This window comes from Mus pahari, chromosome 5 (assembly GCF_900095145.1).
Source record: "Mus pahari chromosome 5, PAHARI_EIJ_v1.1, whole genome shotgun sequence".
Taxonomy (NCBI): domain Eukaryota; kingdom Metazoa; phylum Chordata; class Mammalia; order Rodentia; family Muridae; genus Mus; species Mus pahari.
The window spans coordinates 106,301,108-106,325,011 of NC_034594.1; the positions used below are offsets into that span (position 1 = coordinate 106,301,108).

Consider the following 23,904-nt stretch of genomic DNA (forward strand, 5'->3'; position numbering starts at 1 on the left):
CTCCATGGTTCTCCCCATCCTCCCTCCATGGCTCTGCCCATCCTCCCTCCATGGTTCTCCCCATCCTCCCTCCATGGCTCTGCCCATCCTCCCTCAGCAGCTCTCCCCATCCTCCCTCCATGGCTCTCCCCATCCTCCCTCAGCAGCTCTCCCCATCCTCCCTCCATGGCTCTGCCCATCCTCCCTCAGCAGCTCTCCCCATCCTCCCTCCGAGGCTCTCCTTTTCCCACCTTTCCCTCAGTCCAGGGAAGCTCACGTCTGATCAGATTTCTAGATTGAACACTGCCCACTCCCATCTCTGAATTCCAAGGGTTCCCATCTGTTCTGTACATTGTTTTGAGACACCCCGAGATCTTCCTGTGTCAGGGATGGTGCCACAAACTTAGAGGGAGGGAGGCCTGTGGAGCTGCCAGGGATGCCAATCAATGCAGAGTTTTACATTTTCTCCCACACAGAGTGTTCCTACGGGATCAGCATTTAGTTTGGGGTTGTTTCTGTGGTGCTGGGGAGCAAAGCCAGAGCCTTCCACATGAAGTTCTCTTTCACCTCCCCCTTCTCCCCACCTTTTCTTCTTCCTTCTTCATCTTCCTTCTTCTTCCTCCTTTTCCTTCTTTTTTGAGATCAAATCTTACTATGTAGCCCTTGCTGGCCTAGAATTTGTGGAGATGTGCCTGCCAAATGTTATTAGTATTACAGGTGTGAGCCACCATGTGACAGACAAGAAAACTGAGGCTCTGGGGCTAAAGAGATGGCTCAGTGGTTAAGAGCACTGACTGCTCTTCCAGAGGTCCTGAGTTCAATTCCCAGTAACCACATGGTAGTTCACAGCCATCTGTGATAGGATCTGATGCTCTCTTCTGGTGTGTCTGAAGAGAGCTACAGTGTACTCATATACATAAAATAAATAAATTTTCATTAAAAAAAAAAAGAAAAAAGAAAACCGAGGTTCAATGAGAAGAAATTATGTCACTTGGGGTCATAGACCTGCAAATATGGAGGTATGCTTGTGTTTATGATGACCTCAAAGCCTACATATGCTTTGCCCCTTTCTGGGAGTGTGTACAGAAGCTGTGAGTGGGTCATATAGCAGGGACAGGCCTAGTCAGTGGAGAACAAAGAAGAGGACACCCTTTTCCACGGAGATCAGAGATACTTCCTGGAAGGGCAGGGGGTGGGGGTGGGGGTGGCGGAGCAGTTGGAGGCAGTCCAGACCGAGTGTGGCTGTGGTCCAAGCACGGTGGCTCAGAGTAACTTCTGTGTCATCAAGGAACTCCGAGTAGCTAATGTGGCTAGACTGCAGCTCTGAGAGGCTCTAGGGAAAAGGAGCTCCCTAGCAGTTCGGAAGCCAGCTGGGCTTCAGAGGACCCTCTGCAGCAGCATGGAGAATGACCTTGTGACGTCCCCACACCTAGATCCCATCAGAACAGGCCACCTCTCCGCCTGGGCCCAGGGTGTGGTATGGAACTATGGGGGGATCATAAATGCTCAGCCAGTGGGTCAGGCAAGATTAAGGGAAACAAGTCCAGACTATGAGAGCACAGGAGGGGCCTGGATATTGGACGGTCCAGCACTGTTAAATATGCCAAGCAAGTAAATGATGAGAAAGGAAGGTTGACTCTAGCCCCAGACCATGGGGGAAGATGGAGCTGAGTGATCATCCTGCGGACTCGCCATCCTGGAACATCAGCTTGTCTCTCAAGACTGACATGGTGGGACTGGAGAGATGGCTCAGTGGTTAAGAGCACTGACGGCTCTTCCAGAGGTCCTGAATTCAACTCCCAGCAACCACATGGTGGCTCACAACCATCTGTAATAGGACTCAATGCCCTCTTCTGGTGTGTCTAAAAACAGTTACAGTGTACTCACGTACATAAAATAAATAAATCTTAAAAAACAAAACAAAACAAACAACCCTGACGTGAGGGTTTCTCATTTAGTTAACTCCTGAAAGTCTGAGGGCTGCCGGGATGAGCTGGGGGAAGGGACCGTGTCTCCTGGGCATGTCATATTCTCAGTAGGACACAGATGTGTTCTCAGGATGGGTGCTGACATTGACTGATGCTGTTTCTGCCCTCACTTCCATCATGGCGAGGGCTGCTCCTGAATCACAGGCTAAAAGAATTTTCCCTGATTTGAGATGCAGCTCAGCGGTATGTTGAATCCACACAGGGTATCCGGAAGCCAGAAACTTGAAGACGCTTGATACTTTGACTCATTGACCACACAAATTGTTTCTTCTAAGTTACAGACCAGACACCAAGACAGCCAACATTAGTTAGTTGTAGATCCACAAACAGTACCGAGACATCATGAAGAAGAGAGAAGGAAATGGATAAGGAGGCCACAAGGCTTCCTGAGGCCTTCGAGGACACACGCAGGACACACAAGCCATGGGCAAGACATCCATGACCAAACATGGCTGTTCCCAACCATGCCAGGAGATGTTTTGATTTTTTCTGGTAAAGAGAAAGCCTAGACCTGGAACAGTCCAGCAAGTTGGGGACAGGAGAGGAAGCGTCCACCCGTGGCAGCAAGCGCGCTCCTGTGTTTCCTCTGACACTTACCTTTATACTGGAGGATGTCCTCGGTGTAGGCCAACATACTGGGGAAGGTGCTACTGAGGAACAGCCCCAGGCTCGCGGTCCCCACAAACAGGAAGATGACATTGTAGGAGAAGATAAGCAGCATCAGGAAGGTCACCACCACTCCCATCTGTCACGGCAGAGGCAGAGGCAGAGGCAGTTAGAGAGGGCACAGGGCTCGGGGCATCTTGGAGGAAGGAATGCTCGGACCGGGAGAAAGGTGTGGTCCATGCGCCACCATGTGGTCTCACTGACACCTGCACGGTTCCTAGTTTGGGATCTCGGAGGTCTAGGGAGTTGAGCCTGCCTGTAACTATGTGCAACAGCACTCTCCCAACCCAATACCCGGTAAACCCTGGGGAATGAGCACTGAGGGTCCCCAACGTCTTCTCTGAATCCAGGTCATCAACATTCCCGATGGTGGAGGTGGGCGCTCTAACACCCCACTCTTCCGTTCTCTTCCTCTGACACCCGAGTTCTAGTGTCCTGAGTGAGAAAGCCATGAGTCAGCAGGATGGATGGTGGACCTTGCGTCCCTACTCCCTGGGAATTCAACACAAGCACCCAGGAGGATCAATGGCTATGGCAACCAGCTTGGTGCTCCTTAGATTTGACTTAAATCCCACTGGAAAAACCCCGGGAGAACGTTGTGGTCCATGCGCTGGAGCTAACAAATGGATAGCTCAGGTGACCAGTTCAGATCTCTGTGGCTTGGCAAGGTCCCTACCCCACGGGCAGGATTTTGCTTAAACAACCCAGTTTCTAAGCTCTTTTTTAAAAAATTTTTTTTTTTTTATGTAAGTGTTGAATGATTTTTACATAAACCACAGCTGGGAAGAAACCAGAGCTGTACAAGGCTTAAGAGTTTGCAGGCCCCACTGCAGGTCCTAGCTTCATGCCTCCCAGCCGTGGAGCCCTGAAGTCCCGCTGTCTCCATGAACCCTACATTTTTATCTTTACAGCAGTAGTTACTGTGAGGCATCACACCAGGGACAAATCGCTGAGGTGCTTATTTAACATATCAAATCAGACCAGACCACCAGATTCTCCCAGCATCCCTCAGTCCCTGCCTGTCACAGAGTGTGGCTGGCATACCCTACTCTCTACCCTAAACTTCTCCGACTCAGGGGCTTCTCCCCAGCTGCCCTTCCTATATAATCCATACATTTTAGTTACATGGTCTCTTCTTGGTCTACCCTTTACTCTCCTGGCCTCTTGGTCCCACTTTCCCCTCTTCTCTCCCCCACCCCCTCACATGGCTCAGGGTCACATTCATTCTGGACTCTCACAGATGTCCCTGCCTCTGGCTATGTTCTCCCTTTTATCTACAATAAACCTTTCCTCTACCATACCTAGGAATAGTTGTGCCTGCCCATCTTTCTTTCTTTCTTTCTTTCTTTCTTTCTTTCTTTCTTTCTTTCTTTCTTTCTTTCTTTCTTTCTTTCTTTCTTTCTTTCTTAATTTCTCCCTTCCTTCCTTCCTTCCTTCCTTCCTTCCTTCCTTCCTTCCTTCCTTCCTTCCTTCCTTCCTTCCTCTCTCCCTCACTCCCTCCCTCCCTTCCTTCCTTTTTTTCATTTCATTCCTCTCATTTCATTAGCAAGAGGATGCCAAGGCTAATGGTGAATGATACAAGAGACTTCAAACTATTGCACTTCCAACAAACGTTATATTACTCTAGCATTCCCCAAAGGCTGGGAGACAAACCCAAGGCTTGGTGCATGGTTAGTAACTCCACCACTGAGCTACAGCCAGCGCTCTGTGTTCTATAGAAACCTCATGCTCTATACCAAGTCCTAGCTTGGTAGGGAAAATGTTCCTGGGTTTGGGCTATGCATGTAGGTCAGAGTTAGAACACTTACCCTGAGCACCCAAGGCCCTGGGTTTGATCCCCAGAGCTACAAAACAGATAACATTCCAGGTAAATATCTGCATATCTGTTTCTAGGAAAATATGTACACAGACCCAAACATCACAATTAGTCCAGAACCCACAAGGACTAGGCAGGCTGAAAGGAAGGGACCTTCAGAGAGTCACAGCAGATTTTGGAGGATTTTGCTCACACTGGAAGAGGGAGGCTAGTGACTCCAGCTCAAGAACCTCACTAGCTCTGCCTCAAGATCTCTCAGAAGGGATGCATTCTAGAATCATCCCCAGACTCACCCTTCCCGCCCTAGGACGGTCACCAAGAAACAGTGGCTGAAGATGAACACACCCTTTCTCTCTGGAGAGGTAACTTGAAGGATGTCTTTCATGGTAAAAATATAAGGCAGGGGCCATGATGGTGCACACCTGTAATCCTGGGGCTTAGGCGTCTGAGGCAGGAGGCCTAGGAATAGAAGCCTGAGCTGTATAGTAAGATCTTACCTCAAACAAAACCAGGAAAGCAGGGGCTGGACAATAACTCACAGTGACAGAGCAATGACTGCTCTTTCAGGGGACGTGGGTTTAAGTCCCAGTACCCACATGATGGCTCACAGTCATCTATAACTCCATAGCAGGAGGTTTGATGCCCTCTTCTGGCCTCTGTGGGCAACAGGCATGCAAGAGGCACACAGACAAACATGCAAGCAAAGCACCCATACACAGCACCCTGGAACCCATGACAAAGTGGAAAGAGAAAAACAAACCTTCAACATTGTTCTCTTGTCTCCACACATATATCATGATCCATATGTGCCCCCTGACGTCACACACACACACACATGCACACAAATGTAATAATAATAATAATAATAATAATAATAATAATAATAATAATAATAATAATAATAGTAATAGTAATAGTAATAGTAATAGCAGAAGTCACAAATATATCTGTGGTTCCAAATACAACATTTTTTATTTGGCAAAGATGACCCTACAGCTCTATTTATTCTTTCTTTCTCTTTGAAGCATGGCCAGAATTCTATCCTAGGGTTTCTGTCTGCATCCCGTTCGCTACAGCCAGATTCACATGTCTCCATGCTAGGGATGCTTATTGTCCTTAAAACCATGATGTTGGTCCAGAACTCCAGACAGGCACATGAAGCTGTTCTGCAGATGCAGTGTCTCTTGGGCCACTGTCAGTGTGATCCACACTGAACTTGGAGTTTTCTCTACCCGTCTTTTTCTGCCCAGCAACTAGCTGTACACCCCATTCCTCCCTCCTCTGCTGCCCACCAGTTGTGTTCAGAACTTGGCTCCAGGGCTCGGTATATAGCTCAGTGGTATAGCACATCCTTAGCAGCACCGAACTCCACTCCCCACCCCAAAGACTCAGCTTCACCTGTAACTCGGGAACAAAGCAGGTATTGTTGCTGGAGTTTGCTGGACATTGATGCCCCTTAACAAGCGATGCTGAAAACCATCCTGGCCCAATGATGACCCAATGGAACTCAGAACTCAGAAGCTGTGAAGGCCTTTGACTAGCTCCAAGTGCCTCCTTGTGTCCTTCCACCTAGCTATGAGGAGCTGTGTTGGTCAAGGTGGTGGAGCCTCTGGGACAGAGCACATCAACCTGATGACTAGGAGGAGAAGGAGGTGATTCATGGGCTGGGGGAAACCCACAGGTGCACAGCTGTGGCTGGCCACTGATTAAGGCTTGTGTGAAGAATCTCAGAGGATTCAAGGATGACTTTTAAGCACAAGAAGTGACAGATGAAATACTCAGCTCTGAGGGGTGAAATGTTTCTTTGTCGTCATTTGGATTTCAGAAGACCCACAGATAAAGGCTTGGTCTTTAGTTTGTATGTTCTTGGACCGGGAGCGGCAGTATTAGGAGGTGTGGCCTTGTCAGAGTTGGTGTGCCACTGTGGGTGTGGCCTTTAAGACCCTCAGATTTCTCCTAGCAGCCTCCAGATGTAGAACTCTCAGCTCCTCCTGCACCATGGCTGCCTGGATGCTGCCATGTTCCCACCTTGATAATCGACTAAACCTCTGAACCTGTAAGCCAGCCCCAATTAAATGTTGTCCTTATAAGAGCTGCCTGGGTCATGGTGTCTGTTCACAGCAGTAAAACCCTAACTAAGACAAAGGTCTTGCCATAGCTGCTTTAAACTATCTGTGGGAGGACCCTGTGTGTGTGTGTGGAATCCTTAGGTCACTGGAGGCGTGCAGTTGAAGGGACTGTGCTGCTTCCCCTCTGTCCTCTTTCCTGACTTATGATGACATTAATGACATGCCCAGCCTTACTCCAGTCTTTGCTATTCAGTATTCTATAACTAGATCTTAGACTAGAACACCCCCGAGTGAGAGGCAGAGTAACCCTTTTCTCTTTATAATTGCCTTAAGCATGTCACTGTACCAGTGGATAGGGTCCCTGCATGCTGTTTCCCCCACCCAGGAAGGCCCTGTCCTCACTACCCATGAACCATCAGGGAGACTTTCCATTTAGCTCCGCCCTCATCCAAACTCCTCTCCCCCTCAACTGTTCTGCACTCTCTCCCTGACTAAAACCAGAAGCATTTTATTTACTTATTTACTATTTATTTAGAGACAAATTCTATGTAGCCCAGGCTGACCTTGAACTCAATCCTCCTGTCTCCCCTCTCCCCTCTCCCCAAGAGCTAGGATTGTAGGGACCTACTGCCATTACACCTAGCTAAGAAGTCTCCCTCTCTTTTCCTTCCTTCCTTCCTTCCTTCCTTCCTTCCTTCCTTCCTTCCTTCCTTCCTTCCTTCCTTTCTTCCTCCCATTTCCTGTGAATGGGTGTTTTGCCTGCATATATGTGCACCACATCCACACAATGCCTGGGGATGATAGAATAGGGTGTCAGGTACCCTGGAATTGGATTTACAGTTGTGAGCCATCATATGGGTGCTAGCAATGGAACCAAGGTCCTCTGGAAGTGCAGCCAATGATCTTAACCATTGGGCCATCTCTTCAGCTTGGGAAGTGTTTTCTTACCATGAATTTCCTAGAAAAGTAGTGAGTTCTCAATCCCTGGAGGTATTCAAACACACAGTGACGGGTATGTCACAGAAGTGACACACTAACGGGTATGTCACAGAAGTGATCCAAGCCTTGGTGGGAGGTCAAATTGGATGTACCCAAGGGAGTCTGTAATCTGGAGTCCTTTGTCACAGTGACATAGACAAACATCAGACACAGATCTTAATCCATGCTTGCCCCAGACCCTGCTCCCAGCCAAGCCAGTTCCTTTGCCTGCCTGCAGGCTAGTCTGGCCATCTAAGACTCTCCTGGAGAGCTGCCAAAGGCAAATCTCCAATCAGTCCAGGTGCACTGACGCCAGCACCTTGCTCCGCTGGCCACAAGGCTCCAAACAGCTGGGTCCTTTGAGAAACGCAGGAGGACCAAGGCTGAGACCTCCATCCCTCCTAATCCTTGTAGAGGTCAGCTGGGGTCTGCTCTCCACTCCACAGTAATCACCCATGGTCCCTTCTGCTCAAGCTTTGAAGGATGTAAAATCAAAGGCTCAGACAGGGAAGGGACCTTTCCAAGGCTACACGAACAGGCTTCTCGTCCTTGGTCTCCATTTTTCCTGTGCCAGTACCCCACTGCTCCATTTCTGTCTCCTTACTGGTCCTGAACAAATGTCTTGGGCAGTGGTAAGGCCCAAATAGACAGATTCTGTTTCTAAGAAGGGAAAGGAGGCCACTTGTCCACTTACCACATTGATGAACACCATGGTGGCTGGCCTCATCCTTGAGGAGACTGGGATGGAGATGAACCGGCCCAGAGTGATGAAACCCCAGAAGAGGCTAGGGAGGTAACCAGCTGACTTGTGTCCAATAGAGAGCGGCTTCTCCACAGCATAGCTGTACACGAAGGCCGAATAAGCGCCCTGTGGAGAATGGAGAGAGAGCAAGCCTCACTTAGAACACTAATGCCTCAGCTGGGGCAGGAGTGGGGAGGGCAGCAGAGTCCAACTGGACCTGTCACTAGTGGCTCAGTCCAAGATGCCCCAGGAGCTAAGATCATATGGTACACTCACTCCCAAGCGGAGGACAGAAAGGCTGCCACGGCGGCACCTGGGATGTCGCTGGTCCCCATGGGGATCCCCACAAGGCCTGAACAGACAGGCATGGCTAGAAGGAAAGGGGCTTAACCTCTTATTTCACAGATGAAGGAAAGAGAGGAGACAGGTCCATATCCCATACCCTTGAGGGGAACAAGTGAACTAGGCCTGCTGTGAGCTGGGGGTGTGAATACAGCCTTCTCTTAGGAATGTCCCTCCTTCAGCAGTCAGTCACTCAGCATGCAAGACTTAGGAGAGTTCAGGAAAGGATTCTAAAAAGAGTAACAGAGGCCATCCATTGAATGGACACCTGGCCTGGAGTGTGACTTGTTTGTGACATTAGCTTGCGAAGCCCCATTTGTACCACATGCCAAGAAGCCGAGTGCCCCAGAGTTCATAGAGTGTGGCCTCTCACAGGGCAAGAGGGCTGCAAGCTTTCAAAAAAAAAAAAAAAAGAAGAAGTGGGTCACAGCCCGGTATGGTGCATGTGGGAGAAGGACGAAGAGTTCAAAGCCAGCCTGGGCTACATTCCATCCTGACCTGAAAAGCAAAGCAACCGAAACTGAAAAGGCTTAGGCCAAGTAGATTGGGAACAAGACACCAGACAGACCTCTTTCTAGAATCAACAAAATAAAATCAATAGCAAGGACAGAGGAGTCCTGACTCTAGGGCTGCGAGCCCTGTGGGGGATGGGCAGGACACTGGTTCATCGCACTGCAGAGAAGTCCTGCGGACCGGACCTCGGTGTGAGTCTCTCCCCTTGCCACTCCAGACTTGGGTAACAGGGTAGAGGCCTCTCAGGAGAGCGTGCCTTCGGAGGAAGGCTCACCATCATCCCGTCTGTCATGAACAGGACCAGAGCGGCCGTGATGTGGATGGCGAAGAAAGAGCACGGGGCTCCCCGGAAGTTCTTCCTCTGGCAGCAGCTGAACAGGTCCTCCTGCCCTGAAGGAGGCACAGAACAGCAGGGCTGAATCGACCTCTGCTCCCTGCCCCCTGTTCATCGAGTCGGGACAGGGGCTGCTTGCTGCTTTCACCTCCTCTAGCACCTGTGAGGAGCAGCCACTGTTCTTTGCCCTCTTCTGGGGGAACTAAGGATCACAGAGATCAAGAGACCCTCCCCTTAATGGTAACCCAGGAAGAGTGGGTAGGATGGAGGCTCTGCGCTCTTTTCATTCTTTCAGCCAGCTAGCTCCATCACTTACCTCAGATTCTGCCAGGACCAAAAATTATTTCTAACCACTAGCCCTAGGGTCTAGGTTCATCTTCTGGGTGTCCTAGAACGCTAAGGCAGCCAGAATAGATTACAAGAGCACGCACCGGAGTGTGGCTGAAACTTGGGGGCAAGTGAAGAGGCGTCTTCCTTCTCAGCAGGCCGGGTCTCCAGCGCAAGCTCATCCGCAGACAGGAGCAGTGGCTTCCTCTGGGCGCAGGTCAGCAGCCGCTCCTTGGACAACAGGAACAGGACAGCCAGGGGCACTGGGAGCTGAGGGCAGTAGAGGGTCAGGAGGGGCTGGCCTGCTACATTTGGTCCATGTTACCGACTCGCAGTCCAAGGTGCCCACCTCGCCAAAGAGTCTTTGCCAGCCCAGGAGCCAGGCACTGTGGATACCACATAGGCTTGGTGAGAGCACTGCTGGCCCTGGCCACACCCATTGTCCACAGGAGATAGAAAAGCCTTTCAAAACCTGCACTCGCAAGGGTCTTCTGCTGCCCGGGCCAGGTGCTAGGTGACCTCCACTCTTATTCCCAACACTACCGTCACTACTGCTCTATAAAATGTGATCGGGGGCGTGTCTCGAAAGATGGCTCAGTAGTTCAGAGCACTTGCTCTTCTTGCAGAGAGGACCTGGATTCAGTTCCCAGTACCCACGTGGTGTTCCACAACTGTCTGTAATTCTAGTTCCAGGGGATCCAACACCCTTTTCTGGCCCACGCATACACAAGGTACACTTATGTGCAAATAAAATACTTATACACCTCGTATAAGTTTTGAAAATGCAATCAGGAGGCAGGGGATGTGGTTCAGTGGATTCGCCTACCCCAGATTTTATCTCCAATACTTCCAAGGGATGGAAAAAAAGGTACTGAAAGGATTTTAATCCTATTTTTCAGATAGGGCAAACGGGGCTCCAAGTTATTATACAGCAATACACTGTTAGAACTGGAAGAGACTAGGGAGGTAAACTGGATACTCAGAGTGCAGGGTCCCTACCACACAGCTAGCACTGACATTCATTCTGGCCTGCATGTTCCTACCTCTGAACTGCTGAGGTGATGGTATATCCTTGGAGGGTACTGAGCTCTTTTAGGAGCTCGATGACTAAGCTAGAAAGCACAGGCACCGGTTAGCGCCTATTCCCCCTCTCCCCTGCCCAGCTCTCTGCTCTTCACACTGAGCCACTCAGTCCCAACAGTGCTCCCTAGACCAACAGGAGACTCCTCCCACTTCAGAGGTTGCCTGGAGAAGCAAGCAGCCACTGGCTCCCTCAGGTATCCCTGCCCAGGCCTAACCACCTTCACTGCCAGGAAGCTCTTTATCAGGTCTAACTGCTGTCCTTCCTGCTTGGGCTGTAACCTGCCTCCTTTGCTTAGAAAGGAGCAGAAGGCCAGTGAGCCACCAGAAAGTTCCGGAAGTGCTCAAGGGTGGCCATAAATGGGTCAGGCAGGAATGGAAGCCAAACAGACACCCAACCTGGCAGTGCACTGCTCTTAAGGAGCCCCTTGAAGACCCTAAGAAAGCTGCTCGCACCAGCCTGAAGGCAAAAAGCCACCCAAGCCCATGCTGACACCTCCCTGTGGTGATCATGAGAGAGGCCCTTTCCACACTCAAAACCAGTCAAGGGCACAGTTAGGTGCGGAGCCACATACCTGGAGTCTCAGCTACTCAAAAGACAAGAGCATAAGATCAGCCGGGCGAGGGAACACAGTGTGGCCCCATTTCACAGTTTACAACCACTGAATCAAGTTCAAACAGCCCTTGGTAGCTGTAATGCCACACACGGAGCCCTGCATGGCAAGAGACCTGTGTCTCTGCACTGGGGGTGGGGGGAGTCTAAGCCTTATGGGGGAAGACTCAGTCCTTCCTCCAGTAACTGGGGGAACAGGAAACACACATAGAGGCTTCAGTGACAGAGAGCCTGACGGAAGGCCAAGGGGAAACTGGACTGGAGGCCTTTCCAGGGAGGTGGGTGAGGGAGAGGCTTCACAGCAGATTGGCTGGCATGCTGTCAGGAACACCCAGCTTTTATAGGAATCCCATTCAGGGACACCAGTGCCACCCTGAAAGCCAGCCAATGCCGGGCAGGGCAGGGGTGTGTGTGTGTGTGTGTGTGTGTGAGCATAAGGAAGTGAGTGCGTCCATTGCTGGATTCCTTCAGTGATGGGCTACTTTCCCTTAGCAAGGACCCCTAAGAGGACCCAGGTTCAAAGTTGCTGTGATCCAAAATGGTGGCAACTGGCATGAAAGAGTCAGAGGAAAGGGAAAGGGATATCTTGCTGAAGGCCTCACTGTCTTTCCAACCCAATTTAGGAATAGGGTTGTGGGACTTGAGGTGGTGGGCCTCTGCTGAGACTGGCCTCTCTCTAGCTCCCTATCAGGACCTCAGGGAGCTGAGACATCCCTCAGCATGCTTAATACAACTATGGAGGGGGCTTAGGGCCCTTTCAGTACTGTATGTATTCTTTTGTGGCACCTCAGCAGCCAGCTGCCTCTAAAGGACCAGGTAGGCCTACCGCAGGGAGTCCCTGGGCCCTGTGTAACCTCCACACAGACCCTCTGTCCCCAAGCCAGGCTATTGGCCCCCCTGGAGTATCCTCACTTCCAGCCCCCTGATGGGTCAGAGCCAAGAGGAGGCAATTAAGGTGGTCTGAGCTGTTACTCCCAAGCCTGGTGGGTAAGGACATTCCCAGACTCTCTTCCACTTCACCTGGGTTAACATGGGATTCTCTTGTGTTACAGAGCAAGCCCTGGAGGTTTCTAGGTAGAAGCTAGAGTCAATGCTGATTTGACCAGATGCACAAAGGGTAGTCAGAGCCAGTGTTCTCTGCCCTGTTTTGTTTCTTGTTAACTTGACACAAACTGGTATCACCTGGAAACAGGGGACGGAAACTGAGACAAGGTTCCCCAGGAGATTGGCCTGAGGGCATGTCTGTGGGAGCATTTTCTTGACTGATGGTTGATGTGGGTAGTGTCACCCACAGGTAGTAGGTGTAGACCACAGGTAGAACAGGTATTCCGGGGCTGTTTAAGAAAGCAAGGTGGATAAGCCATGGGGAGCGAGGCAGTCAGCAGTGTTCCTCTCTGGCCTCTGTTTCCATTCTTTCCCTGGTTTCCCTCAGTGATGGATTCTAAAGTGTAAGCTGGAGTAAACCTTTTCTCCCCCAAGTTGTTTTTGGTGAGTGTTTTATCATAGTCACAGATCCAAACTAGGACAGTCTCTCTGCCGTTTCTGCCACAGGCTTATCTCTCCAAGGAAGCAGGAACACAAGGAGCAGGCTTTACTCTGGAGCCCGCTGATCCCCATCATTGATGAAGTCTCCCAGAGAAGCTGCTACCTTCCTTGGCCTCTTGGCCATGGAGGGAAAGGTCTGTTTCTCCACAAGCCCTCAGAGACCTTGGAAGTTGACCCTGATTTTTCACTGTGTAAATCTGACCATTGCCTTTGTTTTTTCACAACTGCTAAACTGGAGTCACAGTGAGGGATACGATATGATGTGATTCCTACAGGCCATTTCTCCCTCCTGCCTGCACACAGTGGACCCTGGCATGTTCGGTAAGACTGAAGATTCTGTGCTATTGACATAAACTGGGCAGTGTGCACTGTCCCTGCACCCACCCCCCCCCCCCCCCCAGCTCTCAACCCCACCAGCACCAGTGACACTCACATTGATGAGAGCCATGATCCAGAAGGCATAGGATACGTGGTTCTCGGTCACCTCCTTTGGGGGTGGCCTGGGGATCGTCTGGTTTATCCAAGGCTGGGCTGCTGTGTGATGTTGGCTCAGGACCCGGGATCCATGGCTTCTGGAGGTGGCATTGGCTGTGTTATTAGCAGGAAAGCAGTTGGCCTCTGACAGGAAGGGGTCCGCGATCAGGGGGCTCAGCAGAGCACCAAGGCCCACGAAGAAATGAAGGACCTGGGAGGAGGGGATGAGCATCGCTCAGCCTGGCTCAGGACTTGCATCCAGAGGGTACCACCTCCCCTCCCCTTTACCTTATATCCCATCCAGGAGTCCCCTGCCTGGCCCTAGTGTTAGGAGGAAGACTTGGGAAGCAGGAGAGAGAAGGAAGAATGTCAAGGAAAGTCCTCTATCACCACCCTTGATGCCCGGGATAACTGGAGTGATTGTGGCCAATCTTCCCCTTTATTTCCCCAACTTTAATTCCCACTGGGACTGTCTCCTGTCATGGTGGTCAATTTCATCATCTTGATTGGATTCAGAAACAACTAGGGGGCTGGAGAGATGGCTCAGCGGTTAAGGACCTCCCCTAGAGGTCCTGAGTTCAATTCCGGGCAACCACATGGTGGCTCACAACCATCTGTAACGGGATCCGATGCCCTCTTCTGGTGTGTCTGAAGACAGCGACAGTGTACTCACATATATAAAATAAATAAATCTTTAAAAATAAATTGATTGAAAGAAAGAAAGGAAGAAAGGAGGGAGGGAGGGAGGAAGAGAGAGAGAGAGAGAGAGAGAGAGAGAGAGAGAGAGAGAGAGAGAGAGAGAAACAAAGAAACAAAGAGAAACACCTAGGGCACCAAGAAAGTGCCCCTCTGGGTGTATCTGTGAGGGCATTTCTACAGAAGCTTAACTAATGAGGGAAGACCCAGACCAAACATGGGTGGTACCATCCTGTCAGCTGAGGTCTAAGACTTAGTAAAATAGAAAAAGAAAACAGCCAGGCAAACCCTGGCTTTCTCCTCTCTGCTTCCTGGTTGGTGCCCAGGACTGAGCCACTCCTGATACCATTCCTTCCCCATCATTGTGGACTGTATTTCCCTGAACTTTGAGCCAGAGTCAACTCTCCTTCATTAACTTGCTTTGTGAGGTACCTGGTAACATACACTACGTGACTAGAAGGAGAGAGAGAGAAGAGAGCTGGGCGCCTCAGCCCGACTCAAGCCTTTCCTGAGTTAGAGAACTTTTGAACAAGCCCTCAGCCACACTGCCTTGCCTGGTTAGAGAACTTTTGTTAACACCGGGGTTCCTGGGAGAGGTGACAAGGCAGGCAGAGATCACCCCTGAAGAGATGAGGAAACCCAAACCTAGGCATTGGGTTACTGCGGGTGTATGGCCCGGCGAGTAAGTGATCAGGACAGGCTGGGGAGGGCCTGGGGAGCTCCCTGTACTTGGCCCACTACCCAGCCTCCCGCTGTGTAGCTCACCTGAAGGAAGAAGGCTGAGTCCTTCTGGTATATCCTCACCAACTGCATGTTGGCCACGGTGTCGATGCAGCCCATGGCCAGGCCCGCCAGCGCTATGACCGAGGCCAATACCTTCACGTCATGGCAGAAGGGGATGACAGCAAATACCAGGGAGATGACCAGGGTAGAGGTGAAGAGGGCCCATAACGACTGGGCCAGGCTGGGCAGGGGAGAGCTGGAGTTAGCAGAGGATCTCAGAGCCTTCCTGGAAGGCCCCTCCTCCTTGCCATTGCTTTTCTACCAGCAGAAAGGGAACCGCTCATAAGCTGTGGGTTGTAAGGAAGAACGAGTAGCCTCTGGTCCTAGGTACAGCAATGGCTTCTCACGGCTGCCGTGAGTACACCAAATGTCACACTGGTGCTCATAAAGGCCAACTAGTGTGTTCTGTTGTTTATTCTCTGTAAGCAATTGTATGCAATAATATTCCCGTCCCTCTTGGGAAGGCTATTTTGAGCATCTCAAGGGAACAGTGCCATACATCTATAAATAAAGGTTGGGGAACCAGGATGAGCCTAAGTCTGGTCCTCAGCTGGGTAAGGCTAGGGGTAAGGTAAGCCACATGTGTCTTTCACATAGGAATTGACGAGAGTTGTACTCCCAGGCAAGGGCAGGCTGCTAGGACCGAAGCCACAGCACAGAATTTAGTTAATGTAGTGACTCCTCTTTATGGACAGAGGTCAGGGGCTATTCCTACTGAGACCAGTCTGAGCAGTTCCCAGTTCAGACAGACATCAGGACAGCCCTCCCCATGCATGCTGTCCCCATGTGAGATTGATGTCAAGGTCCTGTTGGTAGGGAATTCTGCCTGATACCAAATGCTCAGAGAAAGGATCTAAGACTTGTGTGTTTTAGGACCAGTCTACAAGCTAATGTACTATGTTGGGGGCAGATTTGGGCAGCAAGAAGGTTCTGGAGGTTGTGGAAGAACATCCTCAGATTATGAAGAGGGAGAGGTGGGGCAAGCCAGCCTCTGAGGTTCCAGAACACTGGAAGGGAAGGAGGGCAGTCCCTAGAGATGTGGTAGGCTGTCTTTTGTCAACACTTGACTCTGGTCTCCTCGGCACACGGCCATGCCATCTCCTTGTATCTGATTAAAACCTTTATCAGAAGAGTTCTGTTGATAGCAGTAGTTCGTTATTTTGTTATTTTTCTCATTTCCAGGCTGATCTGGTTGGGGGAGATTTACTGTTCATGACCCCTGTCTGTTCCCTCTTGGAACCAGGGGGTAGACTTGCTTCAAGGCCTGGCTTAATAGGATGGAGGGAAAGTGGCTGCAATTTGGGTGGTCTGTTCGCAGGAGACAGACTTGCAAGAGAAGCTCGAAGCTCTCCCTTGGGTCCTGTTCTGATAGTCCCCAGCCTGACTACCCAGCGGTCCTACTGTGGTGCTTGCTTGTGTTTCTACTTCCTGCTCTGTGGTAGCACACGTCATTTGCCTCTTCCTCTGGACCCAGTACAGAAGGGATACCTGTCCAGGTGGAAACGGTAGACCTCTCCTTTCCACTCTCTCCTCCTGTAGCTCCTTTCCTAGTATAAGACTGAGGACCAGCTTCAGGGATAACACAAGGCACTTCTGTGTGTACCTTCACCAGCCCACTACCACCACCTCCCTCACCAAGTCCAGTACAAAGGCTCTCTGAGGAAATAATACATTATGTACACCCGTCATCCCAGCACTTAGGAGGCAGGAGGAGGAAGGTGGAGAGATCGGCACCAGCCTGGGCTACATAGCAAGATCATTTGTCAAAAAATACAGAAGAAACCAGACAACTGGGCATGAGGTGGGAGAGAGAGGCTCAGTGGGAGACTGTGTGCCTGGCGCGTGTCTAGCGCGTACCCTGGGGCTGGGGCTTGTGTGGAAGTGGTTCAAGGTAGTACTCAGGCTTGCAGCAGAATCCTGAGGGATGGGACCTAAGACCAGTCAACCTGCGACAGGAAGAAACCACAGGGAGGTAGGGAAGGAAAGGACGGGCAATGGCTGTGTTACTGTGTGCGTGAATGCCACTGGAGTTTGTTCAGTGCCGTAGACTTAGCACATCTAAGAATACTAGGAGGTGGACTTGAAGCTTGTGCCTATGAGTGAACCTAGGCTAGGAGGAAATAGACATGGAAAAATCCCTTCCCCATGTCTCCTGCCAGGGCTTGGGCTGTAACTGGAGTCTAGGCTTGCAGCTTGGAGTCTGGAAGGTAGACCCCACATTTGTTCTGGGTTCTTGGGCCAAAAAGTAGGCCAGCAGCTCATTCTTCCAGGTGCTTTGGGGCCATGCATGGACATTCCAGAAATCCTTTAGACTAAAACATATTTCGTTGCAGATATTAAGTGGCTGAAGTAATAATAACCCCTTCCAGGAGCATGGGTCACTAAGGATTACAGGGTAATCGTGTTGAAACTGTTTGACATCAAGGATGCGGTGGAGTCTGTGGTCAAAATACTGGGTTCAAGGCTCAACTCTGCTGGATGGTGCGACCCGTGGAAAACCACTACTACCTGTGAGCTTCATTCTCCTCCACTCTAATTGGGGATAGCAAGCCCTCCTCAAGGCCTCAGGCAACTCCTCTCCAGGGCTCAATCATTCCTTGCAGCCCTGGGCTTCTTCAGAGTCAATGCAGGACCCAGGCTATGTGCTAGCAAGAAGAGGGCAAAGACCAGTGCCAACTCTAGGCATTTTCCCACCTATCTCTGTTCCTGCTGCCACGCGCTCAGAGTGATCCCTGGAATGATGCAGGAATGTACCAGGAACCCGCTTCCTTCCTGATTCCGCACAGTGGCAAAGCTAGGGCCTGAGAGATCTCACTTTAAAGATCAGGAAACTGAGGTCTAGAGGGGAAGAGAGTGGAATATAACTGAGCCCAGGGTCTTGACTCCCAGGCGAGGCAGAGACCAGTAGAGTGCCGCTGGCCTGTCCTCCCCTGGGACTCAGATGTGAATTTGGGTCAGTTAAAGGCATCTCTTTCCTCCAAGGCTTAAGAAAGTTGCCAGCAAGCCTGATAAATGGTCAAGTTACTGATTAATGACTCCACTCGGAGTTGTAAATGTGAGTGGAGAGGAGGGACCTGCGTCCTCCCTCAGGCTGGCTGTGACTATGGTGGCATTGCCTGCTGGGCTACTTTGGCTATGTGACCTTGAGAAGGCTGCTAACCCCCCCCTCTCAGCAAGGGTTGCCAGGTACACATGTGACCACCTTGGGTTGTCCCTGCCTTGAGCACCTGTTCTTGGCTTCCTGGTACTGTAAAAAAGAGGCAGGGCTGCATGGCTCCATTCAGGCAGGGCCACCTACTCCTGCCCTCTGACCCCCCCACCCCAGATGAGGTAGAATGCTGCTGAGCCCCAACTCCACACTGCCTGCCTCTGGGATAGCACATTCTCCTCAGGAACCCCCTCTCCACAGCAGTGACGACAGGGTCTCACCTTTCTCCTGGAAAGGGCTGGAGGACAGAATGGAGGAAGTCACAGTGGGCCACCTATCAACCTCAAGGGGACAGAGAGTCCATCCTTCCAGGATGGATCAGTGAGCAATTTTCTCTCAGCCAATGGGGACAAGGAAGGTTCCCTATAACGCAGTTACCTCAGGCCCCCATGCTGATGCTTTGACCTGTTCACGGTCCCATGTTGGGGAGGCAGGACTGCCTGTTTGATTCAGCCTGCAGCTCACCGGGCGCTGGGCATGGGAGAAGTGTCTTACACCCAACCTTAGGTCTGTCTGCCTATAACACCTCTCGCCCACTTCCTGACATGCCTGACCTGTTCCTCAGGAGCCATTTCCTAATGTCACCTCCCCAAAGTGGCCTACCCAGAACACCTAGCTGAGCAGCCATAACTCAGCTCTGCCCTCTCTGTCCCTATCATAGTTCACTGTCACACACTGCTCTTCAGAATGGACACTTGGCAGGAGCCTGGCGGAACCCCCGAATCAGTGCATGGCCTAAGAAGTGTTTGTTGAATGAATCAAGTAATTCGTGGGATGAGTGCTGAATGCTTTATAATTAGAACTTTGATACGCGGTTTCTCTACTATCAAATCCAACTATTTAAGTGTACACCTCACTTTTCTTTTCCGATTGTGAGTAGTGAGCCCATTAGCATAGTTTAAGCATTGAGGTTTGTGTATTTTGTTCTTGTGAGATAGGGTCTCACTATATAGTCAAGGCTTGCCTAGAACTCACAATCCTCCTGCCGTAACAGCTCTGCCCCCTGCCCCCTGCCTCACCACCATACCAAGTGCTGGGATTGTGGGCATGTATTGCTGCGTCCAGCTTAAATTTAAAGTATTTCTGTCACCTCAGAGAGAAACTCTATATCTATCAGCAGTCACCCCGTGTGCTTCTTACCACTTAACTACGAGGCTTTTTTTTTTTTTTTTTTTCCACTCTAGATCCTGTGCACTGGACAGCTCATGTGAACAGTCTCATACCCTGTGTGGTCTTTCATTACTGGCTGGTTCCTGCCCAGCGCTTTGGCTGAATGAGACACCCTGTAAGGATGGCTCCGTAGGCTGCCTGACCCTTTATTCATGCCATATTTTATTTACCTGGATATTTGCTTATGAAAGTATACCTTATTTCCACTTATTTATTATGAGCAATGTTGCCATAAACATCCATGGACACATTTTTGTGTGGACAAATGTTTTTACTTCCCTTGGGCATAGTTGCTGGGGACAAATTCTCAATTAGTCCAGGCTGGCCTCAAACTCCTTATGTAGTGGAGGATAACTCTGTTTTCCTGATCCTCCCATCTCCATCTCCCACGGACTGGGATTACAGTCATACACCACTAAGCCTGGTTTTGAGATGTCTTTCTAAATAAGAACTTGCCTAGTGCTGAATTCCCTTTAGGGCTCTAGCACATATAACATGTTTCTAACAAGGTTTGTAGCATGCTGAAAGGTGGACAAACTGATGAAGGGACAGAGGCTTTCTAGAACTGAGGCCAATCAGAGCCCAGCCCAGGGAGGAGAACTGTCAGTGTTTTGTTCGAGGGACTGCAAGGGCCCAGTGACCTGAGATGCAACCGGACTGCGGAGCCGGCTATGAGGAAGGGTATGAAGACTCAGTTTACTACAAAGGTTTGCAGGAGAGGCATTCTTAGCTGATACCAGGCAGCATGGGGTTTGAAGATAAGGAATTCAACTTAAAAGAACAGATAAGGAAGGTGTCAATTGGCAGATGTAGACATCAAGAAGCCCGAAACCACTTAGTATAGGTGAGAAGCTATGGAGAGGCTAGGAGTCTTTGCAAAAGATCACAAATCATGTATCAGCTGATGTCCCTGAGATAAGGGAGTTTCTCAGCTGCCCTGAGTGGTTAGACAGGTCCCACAAAACCAGGAAAAAAAACCACCGACAACAAAACCCCTAACTTTTTGTCTAAATACCTATTACCTCTTTTGTAAACCACAAGCCTAGCCACCCTGCCAAACAGGTGGCTTTCTAAGTCTCTTCTCGAGATTTCCTCTTTGTGCTCAATGAGATTTTTCCAAGGGAGGCTCTAGTTCAGGTTCTTGTGTCTGCTCTTCCTCCTGCTGGGCCTGCAGATGGCCTGCTTTAAAGGTCAAAGTCTTTGTCTCTGCTAAGAGTAGGGAAGGAAGACTGGTGTTGCCCTGAGGACCTGCCCCAATGCCTGCCCCACGGAGGTGTCTAGAAGGCCCCTATGGGCCAGAGCTCTTGGATTAGGCTAAGCAGTAGATAGCACTTAAGTAGAACTCTAAAGAAAGGCAGTCTGGTGTGTCACTCCCACACCGTCTTTATACAGCTGGTCCTTGAGCTTTGTTAAGGCAATCCCCTATTCCCAGTGCCAGCCTGGCACACTGACTGGTAATCACTTAAGCTGAAAACACTTCCTTGCAGGGACATTAGCATTTCAACAGAGACAGGCAAGGCTGTGCTACTGTTACAGGCCACATCAGGGCTGGCAGAGCACTGTTCAAGTTGAGGTTGGGGATGGGGAGATGAACCAGAGTTAACCAGGTGGGTGATGTCCTTGCTAACACTCAGGGACTTCCCCTCTTTCCCATCAGGACCCTGCTTTCCTCTTCATCAAGCAGAATGGTTCCTGGTGACATTTTTGTCTTGAAGCTGTGAGCACTAAAGCTCAGAATTTAAATTTGAACATCAGGAGCCTTACCCAGCGCTGGAAAATCCCAGCGAGAGGCCAGGAGGCTCACATTGCCTTCCCAGGCACTGCCAGTGCTCAGGAATACTCAGCCCATGAAGACCCACAGGATACCCATCTCTTCCATGAAGCTCAGTTATAGAGCAGCCGTTGACACACATAAGGCACAAGCCACTGCCAAGGTATCTGGGACTACAGTCAGATGCCCACGTTCAAACCCTGGAGCTATGCAATATCAGACAAAGTGCCTCCGCCTCCTCCTTCCCGCCTTTCTTTTTCTTCCTTTTTGACTGCTTGAGATAGGGTCTTGCTATGTAGCTCAAGCTGGCCTCCAACTCAAGATTCTCTTGACTCAGGCTCCGGAGAGTTGGGATTAGCGCCCATAGCTAAATCTCTTAACCCTTCTGTTTCTCCACTTCCTCCCATATAAAATGGAGATAGCAACATTACTTTGCAGGGCTGTGATGACAACCAAGTGGGTTGATATAAGACCCTTTTGCACAATGGTTAGTTACTATTGTTAACATTGTGGTTTCCTGCTGCAGGGTTCCCTCTCTGTTGCCTGTTCAGAGCCTTGGTGGATAAGAAATCTAGAGGGAGAACCAAATCCAGGGAGAGATGGCCCAGTTAGGGGTAAATTGCTTCCCATTTCAGAAAAGTGGGTTTGCCAACCTGTCCCTTAGAATGGTCCACATTCGCCTTCCTGTTTGAGCTACATATGTTCCTAAAACATTCTAGGAAAGTGAGCATGACACAGCCTATCTGTGAGGGTCAGGAGTGTGGTCCAGCATCAGGGAGCTTGCCTGGCACGCAAGCTTACCTGGGTTCCATTCCCAGCACCCCCAAACAACAACAACAACCACAACAGCAACAACAACAACAACAACGGACCCCCTCCCAGCACTTCCAAACAAAAACAGGGCCCTTCCTCTGACATTCAGAGATACCCCCTCCTCCTTTTCATGAATTTTCTAGCTGAACATATCTTCAGAATTCCTGTATAACCAATTCTATCCCAAACGCACAAAGTGCTAATAGGCATAAGGAGACTTGTGTCTGAGAATTCTTGCATTTGCAAGAAGATGTAGGGGAAATGAAAATAGTCACTCTCCAATTGCTGAGGTGCAGCAGACTCTGGATTGCTTAGACTGGGGTCCATTTTATACTGACACCTGTATTGCATCTTCCCACAGCTGCACACCTCGAGGACTGAGCCCCAGAGCCCTTTGGCCCAGAATGGCTTCTACACAAGGTCTTTTATTCTTTTCATCTATCTATCTATCTATCTATCTATCTATCTATCTATCTATCTATCTACCTGGTTTTGCCACAGACCTCCCAGTTGTGGTTTTGCAGTCCAGATAATTGCTCCTTTAGGAAGTAGAATGAGGAAGACCACACAGCAGCCTCTGGTGTGCAAAACATCCATTCCTCAGTTCTAGGTCTCAGTTCTAGGTCTATTCCTGGCTGTACAGAGACTGAAGGCTGCTGCCTTTCTAGAAATAACTTAAGAGGGGTTCCTACACCAGAAAAATGGGGCTCTGCACGGCACCCAAAGGGTAACATTCTGAGTGCCAGGGAGAGACCAGAGCTCCGTCCTGACAGAAGCCAGGGAGGAGTAACAAGGTGGAGGGATACATTAGGGGTATTGTGGGTACTAGAGATAGAGGATGGATGGGAGGCTGTACACTTCTCTACCCGGCCCAAAGGCTCAGCCTCCGCAGGCTAATGCTGCAGCCGTGTCCTGTCTTAGGAGATCCCAGGAGCCTCACCATCTAGGTAAAGGGATCAGCTGTGTCAATTGATGTGGACCTATTATGAATGGAGTCACCAATGGGTTCCTAGTCAAACCACAGGCCAGCCCTGTCACTGAGAACTGTCCCCTGAGCTGGCACCGCCAACTCCTCCCCTCAGTGCCAATTCCACCTCCGGCGCTGGGGCTACAAAATCTCAGAGGAACAGAGCAATAAGGGTCTTACGCATCTCTGTACATTCCATCACTCCTTGGCTGGTAGGCTCGGTGAGCGAGGGCGAAAGGGTTCTGAGCTCTCTCAGGGGTGAGTGAGACAAATACATAGCCCAGATGTCACCTTCAGTCCCGAGAGAGTTTTCCGGGACAGCTTATAGTGGGGGAGGGAGGCAACCCCTGGGCTAAGATCCAGCCCAGCTGGGCAGGTGGTCACAGCTGCGGGGATGTGGAGGGGCGTGCGGGGCGTGACACTCACGTCCTCTTGAAGACACCCCCGAGGGCGCTGCCCAGCAGGAGGCAGAGCTGCTGCGAGAAGAAGACCCAGGAGATCTGGGGCAACGAGCTGTGCGTCTGGCAGCGCAGGTCCAGAAGCGTGGGCCCCAGGAAGGCGATGCACAGGCCGAAGCTGAAGAAGACGCTCCAGTAGGTAAGCGTGGGCTGTAGGTTGCGGCGGAGCAGCTCAGACACCCGGCCGTCGCAGCCCATGGCTCGGCCGGCAGCTCGCAGCGAGCCTAGGGCGGAGTGCGGCGGCCAACCGGAGGCTGGGCGGGGAGGAGAGGAGAGGAGGGGAGCGCCGCGCGGCTGCCCCGCCCTCGGCCAGCGCGGGGACGCCTGGAGGTCCGGGGCGTCGCGGACGCACGTGTCCCGCCGCGGGGACCGCCCCGCCTCGCTTCACGTTCCTGGGGGGCCCACGTTGGTTAACTCACCAGGGAGCGCGACCCCGCCAGCTAGTGCTAAAGGCTCCTCGCGCCCTACACCGCGCAGCCTTTCAGCCTGGCGATCTGAATCCTCATCACTTGGTCCTGGGGTGCTGCCGGTGGACTTCGCGGGTCTGCCAGCGCCGTTCTCTACCTCCCACG

The 23,904-nt window shown here is 50.8% G+C and overlaps 1 protein-coding gene across 1 annotated transcript in view; it reads right to left on the reverse strand.

The window, feature by feature from the left end:
- Mfsd4a (major facilitator superfamily domain containing 4A) overlaps window positions 1-23,694 on the reverse strand; it is a 31,572-nt gene extending 7,878 nt beyond the window's left edge. Inside the window, exons 1-7 of the mRNA XM_021198262.1 lie at window positions 23,301-23,694; window positions 14,928-15,126; window positions 13,426-13,677; window positions 9,859-10,024; window positions 9,368-9,483; window positions 8,191-8,364; window positions 2,565-2,712 (exon numbers count right to left, since the gene is read on the reverse strand). Of these exons, the coding sequence (XP_021053921.1) occupies window positions 2,565-2,712; window positions 8,191-8,364; window positions 9,368-9,483; window positions 9,859-10,024; window positions 13,426-13,677; window positions 14,928-15,126; window positions 23,301-23,530 (1,285 nt within the window). The 5' untranslated portion in view covers window positions 23,531-23,694. The remainder of the gene's footprint in view (window positions 1-2,564; window positions 2,713-8,190; window positions 8,365-9,367; window positions 9,484-9,858; window positions 10,025-13,425; window positions 13,678-14,927; window positions 15,127-23,300) is intronic.
- Between the last annotated feature and the right edge of the window lie 210 nt (window positions 23,695-23,904).